We start from the raw sequence: 14,629 nt of genomic DNA on the forward strand, positions 1-14,629 counted from the left end.
CTCTCTTTCATCTCACAGGACCAATGTTCCTCAAAACATACTTTTTGAAATGCCAAACTGCTAATTCTAAAATGTGCTATCGCTTTGACAATAATTCTAACATTTATATTGTTTGCTGTAATTATGATTTCACAGCACTAAAGAATTGTGTTTTATATATACATATAAAACCTAAGTTTTTTTTGTTTTTTTTGTTTTTTTTTTTTTTTTGTGGTATGCGGGCCTCTCATTGTTGTGGCCTCTCCCGTTGCGGAGCACAGGCTCCGGACGCGCAGGCTCAGTGGCCATGGCTCACGGGCCCAGCCGCTCCGCGGCACGTGGGATCCCCCCGGACCAGGGCACGAATCCGTGTCCCCTGCATCGGCAGGCGGACTCTCAACCACTGCGCCACCAGGGAAGCCCCAAACCTAACTATTTTAAACACTTAAAACGTCAAACTTAGCCTAATATAAAATGCCATTATTCTTTTTAGAAACAATTTTTTATTGAGGTATAGTGAATTTACAGTGTTGTGTTAGTTTCAGATGTAGACAAAGTGATTCATACACACACACACACACACACACACACACACACACACACACATATATTTTTTCTTTTTCAGGCAAAATGCTGTTATTCTTGACACTTTTCCCCTGACTCTTAGAGTTCAATATATCACTGATTTGTTGCTCGTACTCTCCTGTAGCTTTTCAGCCTCTCTCTCTCCTCTGCCACTGTAACTGCTGCAAACCAGACTCCCAACAGTTTCCATACGGGCTCTTTCAACAGACCCCCAGTTCCACTCAGCCCCACAAGTTCTTACCATGGCTAGTGATTTTTCTAACACATAATAAGTCTTATAATGTTTCTTTTCTCTTCCTAGAACAGTTCTGATACACAGTATATTCTCCATAAAGGTCTGTTGGATGATTAAATAAACTACGCTTGCCAAGACCATGATACTATAAAATGGTGTTCCACAGTCAGCACATAACACAAACATTTCACTTGGTTGAAATTACCCCATAAATTGACTTGAATCCAAGACAATCAAGATATACCCTCTCCTGCTTCTGCCGCTCCTGGTGCTGCTTGTATGCTCGTTCCGTGCGGACCTGGTACCTCTTTTGTGAAGTGGCAGCTGAAGAGACTCCGGTGCTCGCCATGGCCAATGAAGAGCCCAAGGAAGGAGTCAAGACTGAGAACAACGATCATATTAATTTGAAGGTGGAGGGGCAGGATGGTTCTGTGGTGCAGTTTAAGAGTAAGAGGCATATGCCACTTAGTAAACTAATGAAAGCCTACTGTGAACACAGGGTTTGTCAATGAGGCAGATCAGATTCTGATTTGATGGGCAGCCAATCAGTGAAGCAGACACATCTGCAGAGGTGCCTGAGGTTGTTTTATATTCAAAATTACCAGTTTTTAGAAAGAATTTTTCATGGTTGGAAATGGAGGATGAAGATACAATTGATGTGTTCTGGCAGCAGACAGGAGGTGTCTACTAAAAAGTGAACCTGCTACTTTACTCCAGAATTCTGTTCCTCTAGACCAAGAAGACATTCTAAATTAGAAAACCACAATTAGGTTCCACCACATCCTGACCACTCCAGTATAGTTTTCTCCACTCTTTGATTTTCCCCACCCCCATTCCTCTATTGTACCTAAAGTAACTGATATATGTGTACAAGCATATTGCATTTTTTTAAACTAAATGGCCAATGGTATGTTTTGATCGACATCAAATGGAGTTGGGATGGAGAAAAATACTGGTTCTGTGAAAATGCCCCCTTTTCTCCATTAGTGGCATGCTCATTCAGTTCTTATCTTTATATTCCAGTAAGTTATTTTGCTCTCACTGTTTTTTTTTTTTTTTAAAAAAAGAACATAAAAATGCTTGCATACCTTCCCTGATTGGAGAATTTTAATGTTTTGCACTTATTTGTCTTTAAGTAGGGATAAATTACTCTAAAATAAATAAATCCTAGATAGTTTTCCCTTCAAGTCAAGCATCTTTCTATTTAAATAAACTTCCTGTTTAAAATGGGGAAAAAATAAGATATACCCTCCCAATAAATCCATGTAAGCCTATGTTTTTTTTTTCTTTCTGGGATTGAAATCTTTGCTGTTTCTCTGATTACCAGGAATCACTGTTGCTTTATATTTAGAGACACTATTATGTGTAAGATATGTATCTTTAAACATTGGAAATATATTTAATCATAGATTTTTACAATCTGAGAGCCAGTCACATGGACACTGAGTTCCACTGAGGGAATGGCAAACTCATACCTACCATTTCACAGTAGCAAATCCTTGCTAACATTTTATCAGTCTGTAGCATACCCTCACTGAGGGAACGAAATCACCCACGCAGTTTAATTTTGTATTATTTTCCTTGTTCCCTCTTTTCCTGTTTTTTTTTTTTTTTAAATCCTCTTTTGGGTGAATTTGTATGGTTTGATTTGTACAAGTAAAATATGCCCATGCTGGAACTATACTGTGTATACTTGTGTTACTCTTGAACTACGATGTGGTGACACAACAGACAGATGTGGTTATCTCTAGGAAAATCAGCAGATGAGACTGAAATTAAATGTTAAGGCTGCTAGTGCAATAAAAAGGACTTCCCACCTATGGTTTGATTATGTGTGTGGGATGGAGGAAGAGGACTGAAGAAGAAGAACTGAGATACCTTCCCACTGAAGGTAGGAAGAACAGAAGAATCTCAAATCATTTACATTGTACATTGAAGAGGTACTTCTTAAATGTCCAGAGACTTTACATTATATACACTGCAGCCTTGAGCTACTCACAACTTCAAATCTCTCTTTTCACTTGTGGAATGTATAATTTATTATCAAATATGCTCTATAATGAAAATTATTATATAATGTATAAATTTTTCTCTGCAAGCAAGTTAGGTACTTTCAAAAGTGATGAATTCTTCCAGGTCACAAAAGAGCAATATGGTATATTAAATAGATGATTTACTAGACGTCGCCTGTGACTTCTTCAGGTTGAAAGAACTGCTGTACTTTACAAAAGTGCTGGTCCACTTCTAGTAAATTACCTATGCTCTGATATAGCCCAATTGAATATCCCAAATCATAAATCCTGGTACAGAATGTGTCTGAAAGCTGTATCTCTCATAGAGGTCTTTTTTTTTAAGAGAAGGACTTATGATGACCCTCTGTGATATGAATTTATAATGCAGACAGCTGTCATTCTCAGTATTGACTTTAAGATTAAAATTACTATTGCTTTTTTCTCTCCTTTGTTCAAAACCTTCATCTTAGCAAAAATACCTAACTATTCAGCCATTCATTTCATGTGCCTCTTCATGTTTCCTATATAAGTAAACAAACTTCATTTTGTATATCTGCCTTAGATAATAAACCTCCCATAAGGCTATTTTATCATAATGGTGATAAATATTACTTTAAATTATAAACTATTACTCTAAGTCACATTTATTTTACTCTTCATTTTCCTCTGCACTTTGACACATTCAAATTATGTATCTGGAAAACTAAGAATAATATTGCTAAGGATAATAAAAAATATTGCTAAGGATAATAATAAAACTAAGGATAATATTGCTAAGGATAATAAAAAATATTGTTAAGGATAATAAGCAATAATAATATTGCTAAAAATAATAATAAAAATATTGCTAAGGATAATAATAAAAAATATTGCTAAGGATAATAATAATTATAATAGAGTTTTCTATTGTTTCATCTGTTCACTGAAAAGAAAAAGAGCAAAAATCAGTCTTCATAACTTGTGAATTAATTTTGTGTTCTAATTCCGCACTCCTGTTTAACACTAAAAAAAAACCATCTTAACGTTATAATCAGTGGTTTATAAACCATTTTAATGACTCAGTAAGTCAACTTAGTACAATATGAGCTTCTATATCTTGTCACCTCACCTCACTAATTGCCTAGACTCATTCATCTGCTTTTGCTGACTAGGAAAACATTACCTTCACCCTTCAGTGCTCTATGAGCTGTGTTCTCCATCACAGAGTACGTTCTTTGAAAAAGAAGAGTTCATTCTGTGACAAAGGTCTATGAATAGATATGTTCCTTTGATAGATCTCCCATGTTACCATATACAAATTCTACTAAAACTAATGGTCTCATGGGTGTTGGTAGTTCATCTATGATACCTACGTCACTAATTTTTAACCTCATTTTCAAGATTGAGATAAAATATACATACCATAAAATTCACCCTTTCAAAGTGTACAATTGAGTATCTTTTTAGCATATTCACAAAGCTGTGTAACCAACCCCACTATCTAATTTGAGAATATCTTTGTCATCCCCAAAGAATTCCTATAGTAATTAGCAGTCACTCCCCATTTGCTCCACTCCCAAGACCCTAGAAATTACTAATCAATGATTTGTAGGAAACTGTGTATGAGAAGGCAAGTTCTTAAAATGATTTTAATCAAATTATTAGTGCATTTTTAAAACTACAATCCCTTTTCATTGCTTACTTTATTTCTCTGTCATTGATTGTTAGTGATAGCTGTCTTTTATTATTAAAAAATTACTTAAGACAGCTAACATATTAGTATAAAGTAAGTTTAGAGAGAAAAAAAGAAACTTAACTCCTACCTGATCTTCTCACAAACGCTGCTTTCTCAGGAAAGTTTTTTCCCTGTCTCTGGACTAGCTCAGAAGCCCCCATCATACAGCATTCCATCAATTAGTTTCAGGACATTGATTACAACTTGTAATTATATATGTATTTGTATGGCTCTTTGATTAAGGTCTGTTTCTATCTCTTGACTCCATGATCAATTAAGTCAAAGTTTCCATGTCTTTTTTGCACACTGTTTATAACTCTGGAGCCTAGTGTAGTGTTTGTGTATATAGTGGACTTCTAATAAATATACACCATAAATATTAGGAAGAATAAAATATACATTAGATTAATATCTTGCTGTTGACTAAATGCACAGCATGTAAAACTCATAGATTTTTCAAACCCTTTGCTCAGGGTAGCACAACAAATGCAATATAAACCCCAAAGCTTTGGAATCAGAAAGGTGTAGTTTTGAATTCCAGCTTCACTATTTACTGACTGAGTAGCCTCTCTTACCAAAGAGAAGAAAATTCAAACTGGAAATGAAACAGGAGGTGTCTGTTCCATCTGGCATACGATGTGGTCTTAGATGAAATGAATTAAGAAACTCTCCTGACCTACTCCAGCATCTCTTGGAGGCGATATTATGAGGCTTTCATAAAAGCCTTAGGAAGATAAACTAACCTCATCAATCCCGGAAGGAATACAAAACTTAGAGAAAGGGCAGGAGGAACTTTCCTGGAGTTTCTACCAAAACTTTTCCCTTGAGAGAGACAGGGATGCCTTTTTCTTTTTTTTTTTTTTTTTTGTGCTATGCGGGCCTCTCACTGTTGTGACCTCTCCCATTGCGGAGCACAGGCTCCAGACGCGCAGGCTCAGCGGCCATGGCCACTGGCCCAGCCACTCTGCGGCATGTAGGACCTTCCCGGACCGGGGCACGAACCCGTGTCCGCTGCATCGGCAGGTGGACTCTCAACCACTGCGCCACCAGGGAAGCCCTCTCTGGATTCTTTATCCTTTAGAAGTCAGGGGGAAACAAGAGCTAACAGTACTAGTGAAAGGGAGCAGAAATCCTCTCATCTTCCCCCTTTTCTTATAATTCAGGGGTTTCTTTCCCTTGTTCCATAAATTTGGATAGAGAAAGATATCTATATTTTCATTAGACCCTAACTAATTTTTTATAATTTTAACATTTCCTTTAATTTCAAATGTAAGCAACAAATTACATTAGCATTAGAAGTAAGTGGGACTTTGTTGCCAAATCACATATTTTTTTAATATTATATATAATTGTTGCAGATACCTCAAAATATTGTTTATGCTCATCACTACTAAAAATTATAGTAGGTACTAGAGTCTTGCTGCTGGAACTTCTAATTTAAGGCATTAATTAAGAAGAAGTGCATATATTATTACATCAAAAATGTTTTTTCAATTATAGATTTTATGTACTTTGAAAACTATATTTCAATATTATTGGTTTTTCTTTCAAGCCTACATGATTTATTTTACTTTGTACATTTAAAAAGATGTTTCTAAGGTCCATAGGCTTCATCAGAGTACACACACACACACACACACACACACACACACACACACACACGAAAGGAACCTCTACTATTCTAATTAGATTCCTCCCAAACCACCTGTCCTTGTGATTTTCTATCTACTCTTTTTCTTAAGGAAGATTGGTTCAGAGACTGTTGTTTTGACCTAAGAAGATCTGGAAAATATTAGTTGCATTGGAGGACCCTTTCTTTTCTGCTCTTTTGTCTCCTTTCCTAATAGGACTGATAAATTCTTCCCAGCATCAGAAAGGTCCTAAAACTCAGGTTTGGAACTTTGGGAGAAACACCTAGTCTTAGAGTTGACTTATACTTGAAGTTATTTAGAACCATAGCCTAAATATGGTTCAGATTTACTCACTATCTCTCCCATGTGGCTCAATCTAACTCACTCAATGTGTTTTGGGGTTAGGAACCAACTTCCCTGTTGCTCAGAGAGCTCTATTTTGTCACCTTTTATGTATATATCTCCCTCAAGAATCTTGGAATGAATGGTTCACTGGTTAAAGTATAAGTATAAAATGAAATTTTCTGTTTTTAATAAAGGGAAGGGAAGCAGTAATCTCCCTCTCCCCTCTTTTACAGTGTCTCTTTTAAAACACAGTAGACCAATCTTTTCATTTTACAGTCAAGGCTTCCAGCCGTCTGACCTTTGAAACTATAAACACATACTTCTGAAATTAACTCAGAGTTCTTACAAGGTATACTCACAAGGTATGCAAGAGAAAAGGTACACCAATTTGTCTCTCAAGGAGATAAAAGAAGTGTTATTTGTTCTTTCTTTACTGTATACATTTGTGTGAGATTCTGTCTGGTCTTTATGGTATCTTTCACAGACTGCCTGCAATGTGAATTGTATTCCAGATATGCTTATTCAATTAAAAAATTGCTTCCTTTATCTTCTAGGTTTTGTGGAATGAACTTTGTTAGCAGACTTTTTGTTTCCCCAGTAGAAGAAAAGATTTGGCTATCTTTAGGTCTTTTGTCCTATTACCTTAATACAATTTGAATCTCACCATGACTTCTAATGGTTACTGTTACATGCTTTGCTTTCTTCATCTGTAAGGAGAGAATTGCTGGGTTGATTCAACTTTCTGTATAAATTTTTTTTCTTATTTTTCTGCAAAAACTGGCAATACATTAGGAAGGCATATTTGACGTCTGACTTAAATATAGACTAGATGGTAGTGGAGAAGGGGGGCATCTTAGTATGATGAGAGGCCATGCGACTACCCCTCTGGAGACATGGTGTAGTGACTGAGATGCCAAAAGCACAGAAAATAAAAATGGTTTAAATATGAGCTCCAAGTCTGTGGTCAGAAGAAAATATGCTCTGAATTATAGGTATTGATTTGCAATTGAACTGCTTGTCACATGGGCAACTCTATATATGGTATGCTCCAGAATCCAAACCGGCAGGGATTTATTAATAACAATGTTAATGATTCTCTAAAGGAGCATGCAGGAGGCCAACTGGAATGATAATGTATCTAAGAGTGCCTGAAAACTAGCAGGTGCTCGATAACATCAGCTTCCCTTCCCGTTTCCTTTCGTATACGTTTCCTCCATTCACATGAAAACGAAGTGTGCTTTGGTTTTATCCCAATACTACCTTAACTTTTTTCAACACAGAATGTATTACACTTCTTTGTAGAACACGGTTCTGACAAGTAATTTGTGTATTATGTCTGTGAACAAAATTCCTATGTGTAGCTGATTAAAGGCGGATATTTGATGATACTTTAAAACAATTTAACTCTAGGCCTTTTTTCATGAATCTTTCATCTACATGCTTTAGTTATATCACATACTTAAATGAAATCAAATGCTAAATGGCTTAGTGTATGAGACTAGATAATCTCTGTATGCATTTATAATGGAATGGGGTCTAGACTCGTTTCACATCTCAAAAAAATCTTGTAAACCTCAAGGATATTTGAAATAAGGAATTAGCCCAAGGCAAATTATGCCATTTAAACAGAAGATCTGGAATAAAAGTTCAATTATTTAATTCTTCATAAAAATATGATTTAATTAAAAGTAGGTCATATGAGGTTACTAATGAGAGATAACTCTAAAGTTGGAAAGCTACAATCACAAAATGAACTTTTGCTTTGTTTCAAAACTTTCTCTTCAGTTGCTAGGGTAAGAGAGCTCTCCTTTTAAAAGCTTTCATCATTTCACATGCAGTTGGAAGTTGAATAAACAGTGGTGTCAGATGACTACTGGATGTCTAAGTTTAACATAGTTGTGTTCATGCACTTTGATCAGTCGTACAGGTCATTGGCGATTCAGTTAATTTTTTTTCCAGAATCCAGGATTTATGTTAACATGAGCAAAACAAAGGTATTAAAAATAATGTTGCAGATTTAAAAGAGAACTGAGTTAATGACTATATCTATTAAGGCATGTGTATTCTGTGCAGAGCTATATTTCAAATGAAATGCAAAAATCCATTTCAGGTGAACACTTTTATATCAGTTATTGGTAGGAATTTACCTTTTCTTAATTCTCATACCTAGCCTAAAGGAAGATTACAGAAATAAGTGGAGAATCCAAAATCTCACACTTATTCCTGGTGCCATGTATTCATTCATGAAGCATTTAAACAACTAGTATGTTGGTTAAGAGCCAGGCACTCTTAGGCTCTAGAGATATAAAAAGATCAATAGAAGGTCATTTGTAGAATTGCCCAGCCTACCTTTAGGGCAGTGATTAAGAGCATGGACTCCTAAACAAGACTGCTAGGCAAGTATGACTCTGAGCAACTACCTGAATCTCTCTTTCTCTTGGTTTCCTCATGTGTAAAATGAGAATTTTAGTAGTCCCTAATTCTTGGGGTTGTGGTGAGATATAAAATAATATGTATATGAAACTTCACACTATGTTCAATACAGATAAGCTATTATCTCCTCCCCATGCACACTTTGCCTATTGAGCTGCTTGAAATTCTACCAACATTCTTGTTTACTCTTGCTTCTACATTTTTATATATGCTGAACCCTAGGTGTGAAGTATAACATCTCCTCATGCCTTGTGTCTCACCTGGTTCCTTCTTAATTATACTTTTAAGACTCAGTTCATGTATCACTTTCATAAGGAAGACTTCCCTGATCTCTCTTTGTAACTGGGTCAGAGGCACCTCCATGCTGCTCTTACGATACTCTACTTTTATTTCTAGCAATGTACCTTATCTGTCTGTATCTCATCAGATGGTAAACTCTCCAGGGGGGAAGGACTATATTGAATTCATGTCTTTATCCCTAATAGTTAGTACAGAACCAGGTATACAGATACACCTAAACACCTGAGAAAAAAGGAATGAATGATACTCTCTCTTTAGAATAATTGGCAAACTACTGATTCTTTAACAGTCCAAATACGTTTATTCTTAGGGTCTTATCATTATAATTATATATTATTTGGGTGCTCACTGTAGGCTACAGCAGTAGAAAAGATCGAGAACATTGCATTGGTCCAGTTACAGAATAAAAAATCATGGCAATGTACAGCATGGTGAATATAGTTAATACTACTGTATTGCATACATAAAAGTTGCCAAGAGAATAGATCTTAAAAGTCCTCATCACAAGAAAAAAAAATTGTATATACATATGGTGACAAATATTAACTAGACGTACTGTGGTGATCATTTTATGATACGTATAAATATCAAACCATTATTTGTATACCTGAAACTAGTTTAATGTTAGATGTCAATTATGCCTCAATCAATCAATCAACAAAATTATTGCATTGGTACTGTGGTCAGTATCCCCAAATTTAATGATTTACATATCAGAGATATCTTTACCCAGGATATACTGTTTCAATTTCAATTTTAGATACATTGATTTCATCCTGGGAGTTTTGGGGAGTCAGGAGAAAGTAAATAGAAATGGCTTTTCTACTAAAAAGACAAGTGATCATATGCCTACAAGAAGTGAAAAAGCTAGCCAGCTAGAGAGCTGGGGAAAAAGCTTTAGGCAGAAAGGACAAGGAGTGCAAAAGCCCTGAGGCAGAAGTGTGATGAGTGCTTTGAAGAACCATCCAGGAGGCCCGTGTGGCTCAAAGAATAAAGTAAAAAGGGAAAATATTTAGGAAGGTCAGGTTGTATATAGGTAGATTAAGTAGAGCTTTATATTATATGATCTTTGGCATTTATTCAGATTTAGGAAGCACTGATAGATTTTGAGTAAATATGTGATATAATGTGATGTATGGTTTAAAGATTACTTTTCTGTGTTCAGAAGAGACTGCATGGGGAAACAAGAAAATGAGAGAAACTAGTTAGGAGAGAGGTTAAGAGGTAAGAGATGACTGGTGCCCTAGATCAGGGTAGAGATGTATTTATATAAACAAATGGAATACCGTTAGGTGAAATAAATCAAGTAATGAATATTAAGGGGAAATATGGATTCTGTCACCATTTGTGTTTTAATACATTTACCTAATATTGAATCAGATCATGGATAAGAATGCTATATGACTTCTCTTTTAATCTAGTATGTCTATAGATAAAATATCTCAGGGTTTCAACAGATATGAAAAGTATGAAAAATAAGAAGAGAAGAAATTATTTTCCAAACACATTTTTTTTTATCACAAAGGTGAATTGCAGGTACAGATATCCTGTTCTGCCATCATTTAATATATGTGACATTCTCATGAGATCAACTGCAGGATTTCTCGACATTGAGAAGGACCCACCACAGGATGCTATCATTCTGGATCTACTTGTGACAAATATAATCTCGCAGTGTTCAACATAAGCTCTTAAAAGTATTTTCTTCAGATTTAAAATGTACACTTAATCCTGAACCATGATAAAAATCTATCTTCTGATGGCATTAAGGATCACAGTCTAATAGCTAACTCCCTACTCATGTACTCTGCAACAAAGGCTACCAGTCAGTCAAAATTTCCTGCTCCCATTATCAGAGACTTTTATCAGGATTCCTTCTATAAGGTAAGACTTAGCATAAAAAGCAGCAAAGACTGGCAACCTAATTCTCAAACATTGATGAAATTACAAATAGAGGCATAAGCAAATTAATACATGACAAAGGCAATTACTAGAATAACCAAAAATAATATAACTGAAACACTGAAGAGAGGAGCTGCGGATGTGACATAACTATTTATCTTTTATATCAGGGAATCAGTAGATATTGTCTAATATTGGTAAATCAAGGAACAGAGCTTCATGTTATGCAGAGTCACAGAGAGGGCCATCAGAGAAAATAGAAATTATTAAAAAACTCAGCTGAGGAATAGGAGAATAGAGAGGGGTAGGGCAGATGAACATTGGTTTATATTGCTTTAAATGGTACGCTTCTCTGTATTCTTTTCTTAGTTATCATATGTACATTTTACTTTGATTAAAAAATACAAAATTTACCTTAAAAGGAATTTATGCTTATAAAGAACAAACCCTTCTAGCTCTATTGCACATGATTTATGCACTAATTTTGACTTTTAAAGTATTAATTTATTAAATCTGAAAGTCAGTGAGTCCTGTATATTTTGGATTTCTGTATAATCACCATGAGGGAAAACAAATAGATGCATATGAACCTGATCAAGAAACTAAAATGTATTAAGCTCTCCTTAGTGTGTGACAGTAACAGTCACAGGACTAAACACTTTAAATAAGTTATTTAAAATAATTCTCCCAACAAACTTGCAAATTACACAATATTATCTCATGCTTAGATATGCAAAATAAATACATTGAACAAGGTCACATAGTTGACCCAGGCTTTTTCCTTGTCTTAAAATCATTGTTTAGAGTTAAGTATATCTAGTTCTAAAAAATGGGCTTTCCTTTTTTCTCTGCTATACTAGAAATGATCAGTTATGGTCATATGTTTATAATGAATGTACCTTAAATTAAAGCATTCATTAAATAACTTCTGATTTTTTTCTTTCTTTTTTTTTTTTTTTTTTTTTTTTGCGGTACACGGGCTTCTCACCGCTGTGGCCTCTCCTGTTGCGGAGCACAGACTGCGGACGCGCAGGCTCAGTGGCCATGGCTCACGGGCCCAGCCGCTCCGCGGCATGTGGGATCTCCCCAGACCAGGGCACGAACCCGTGTCCCCTGCATCGGCAGGTGGACTCTCAACCACTGCGCCACCAGGGAATCCCAACTTCTGATTTTTATATCTTGGCATTATGACTAAAAGTCTGATGATAACCGTTGTAAGTGATGGTAAAAAATATTCTCTTTTAAGAAATTTTAAAATATCAACTCCTGTGCTATTTTTAGGAATGAGTGAATGTGTATTCATATAATAACATTAATAAATTAGATTTAATTAATATTGAAATGACAAAAATGTACTAGTTCAACTAAAACATAACATACAATGCAAAGTGCAATGCATGTTTTCCAGTGATATGCTTCTTTTAGAACATTGTGTTAAAAATCACATGTATTAACATGCCAGTATTTGCTGGGAACTTTACTAGGCCCTCTGCATGTATTGTGATTAATAGCTTAATCTTCACAATAATCTATTGAGTTAATAACTATTAATTTAAAGATTTAAAAGGCTTTAAAGATTTAAAAATCAAGGCTCAGCTTGCTTCAGGTTATAGATACAGTAAGAGGACATGAACTCAGGTCTGCTCTTCCCTCCAAATTGTCTGTAGATACTACTGTTCAACCAACATGAAATATACTTAACTGGGCTATAATTGACCCATGAAACATTGGAAATATTGGAAAGACATAGGATTATCTTAGGCGAGCATATTATTTGTGAATGCAATATATTTTGGAGCTCCTGCCTTTCCCACCTAAGTCACTGAAGTCTACCTAGTTAATTATTTATTCCAGTGATTAACATTTAGCTTCTTGATCTGTAGTTTTCTGTATTCTTTGATTTTTCCCCATCAGATTTTTGATTATTTCTTGTCTGGCTCCTGGAAATTTTCTATGGTTTCTTAATGATTACTGACAGTAAATTGTGAAAAGTGTTTTTCTAAGTTTAGTATGCTTTTCTGCCTATAAACAGATTTCTCCTTTGTATGGCTCTAAATTCTAAGATAATAAATCACTCTTTCTCTTACATTTCCTATAAACTTCCATGTCATCAATTATTTTTTTCTCTTTGTCAGGATTAAATCCAAAGTAATTATTTCTCTTTTTATTCCCTTTAACTTCTGATGGATGAAATCGTTAATTCAAGTCAAGAATTAACCAATTGTTCTGATATTAACAGAATGACCATTTAGTAGCTACCTATCTTTTCTTAATTTCTTATAACAACATTTTGAAGCAAAGATTTCAATTATCCATGTTTTACAAATGAGAGACGATATGCTTAGAGAGGTCAAATGACTTGTGTAACTCAGAAATCACACACATATAATTCAAATGGGTGAATACATTATATAACTAAGAAAAATTACCATGTGTATTAGTCCCCAAAAATCCAAACTTTTAATCATCAGATCAGAGTTGCTGGTTTTTCCTGTTCCACTGAAATTCACAGTAATACATACACTTTATATCATTGCAAACATATACATACACACCTACATGCACACACACTCAAATATGGGTATATATTTATTTACTGCACTTTATTTATCTCTGTATATATAACTGAAAACAGTTCCAGAAAACAATATCCTTACTACATTCTTTGAATTATAATGTTTTTGTCTTTATCTTTTATTTTATTTTATTCAATTTTATATCAATTATAAAAATGCTAGTCACAATCCAGTGAATTGATTTTATGACTCACTGGTGGTGACCCATAGTTTGGAAAATCTGCCCTGAATGGTATCATTCCCATGTCAATTTTGTACAATGCGTTAGGATCATTCAACTGACTAGAGAGTCTGTGGTAACTTCCCATGGTGATATCATTGTTTCTCCTTACTAAACTGTATTTTGCACTGTATCTCTATCTTCAATAATAAAGTTATAAAAGAAAGACAAATTTCATACGCTATCACTTATACGTGGAATCTTTAAAAAGGGTAAAATGAACTTATCTCAAAACAGAAATAGAGTCACAGAAAACAAACTTATGGTTACCAGGGGGTAAGGGGGGAGGGATAAATTGGGAGAATGGGATTGACATATACTCACTACTATATATAAAATAGTTAACTAATAAGGACCTACTATATAGCACAGGGAACTCTACTCAGTACTCTGTAATGGCCTATATGGGAAAAGAATCTAAAAAAGAGTGGACATATGTATATGTGTAACTGATTCACTAGCAACAGTGAGACTACCAATAAGATGATAGTGCTTATTAGCAAAGTTGATTGCAATGGGATATAAATTAAAAAGACATAAATGAAAAGCCATTTGAGGATTCAATACAATTGTTAAATGTCACATGACTTTTAGATTTGTCAAAATCCTTAATTTTGATACACTGCACATTTCAGCTTCAAAATGAAAACAAAAAACAAAAACTTGGTTTTCTAGCCAAAAAAAAAAAAGAGTTATG

At 34.8% G+C, this 14,629-nt stretch overlaps 2 protein-coding genes across 4 annotated transcripts in view; one reads left to right on the forward strand and one right to left on the reverse strand.

Annotated features, from left to right (window-relative positions):
- CSMD3 (CUB and Sushi multiple domains 3) overlaps nucleotides 1-14,629 on the reverse strand; it is a 1,080,105-nt gene that overhangs the window by 252,684 nt on the left and 812,792 nt on the right. The window lies entirely within an intron of this gene.
- LOC132440288 (small ubiquitin-related modifier 2-like) lies at nucleotides 1,147-1,490 on the forward strand. Its single transcript, XM_060035243.1, has 2 exons — nucleotides 1,147-1,299; nucleotides 1,416-1,490. Exons 1-2 carry the CDS (start codon nucleotides 1,147-1,149, stop codon nucleotides 1,488-1,490), a joined length of 228 nt encoding a protein of 75 aa, XP_059891226.1.

This window comes from Delphinus delphis, chromosome 17, assembly GCF_949987515.2.
Source record: "Delphinus delphis chromosome 17, mDelDel1.2, whole genome shotgun sequence".
Classification (NCBI taxonomy): Eukaryota; Metazoa; Chordata; class Mammalia; order Artiodactyla; family Delphinidae; genus Delphinus; species Delphinus delphis.

Coding starts and splice junctions, on each gene's coding strand:
- LOC132440288 (XM_060035243.1), top strand. CDS start 1,147: ATGGCCAATGAAGAGCCCAAGGAAGGAGTCAAGACTGAGAACAACGAT. Junction 1,300..1,415: donor AAGCCTACTGTGAACACAGG/GTTTGTCAATGA, acceptor GTTTTTAGAAAG/AATTTTTCATGGTTGGAAAT.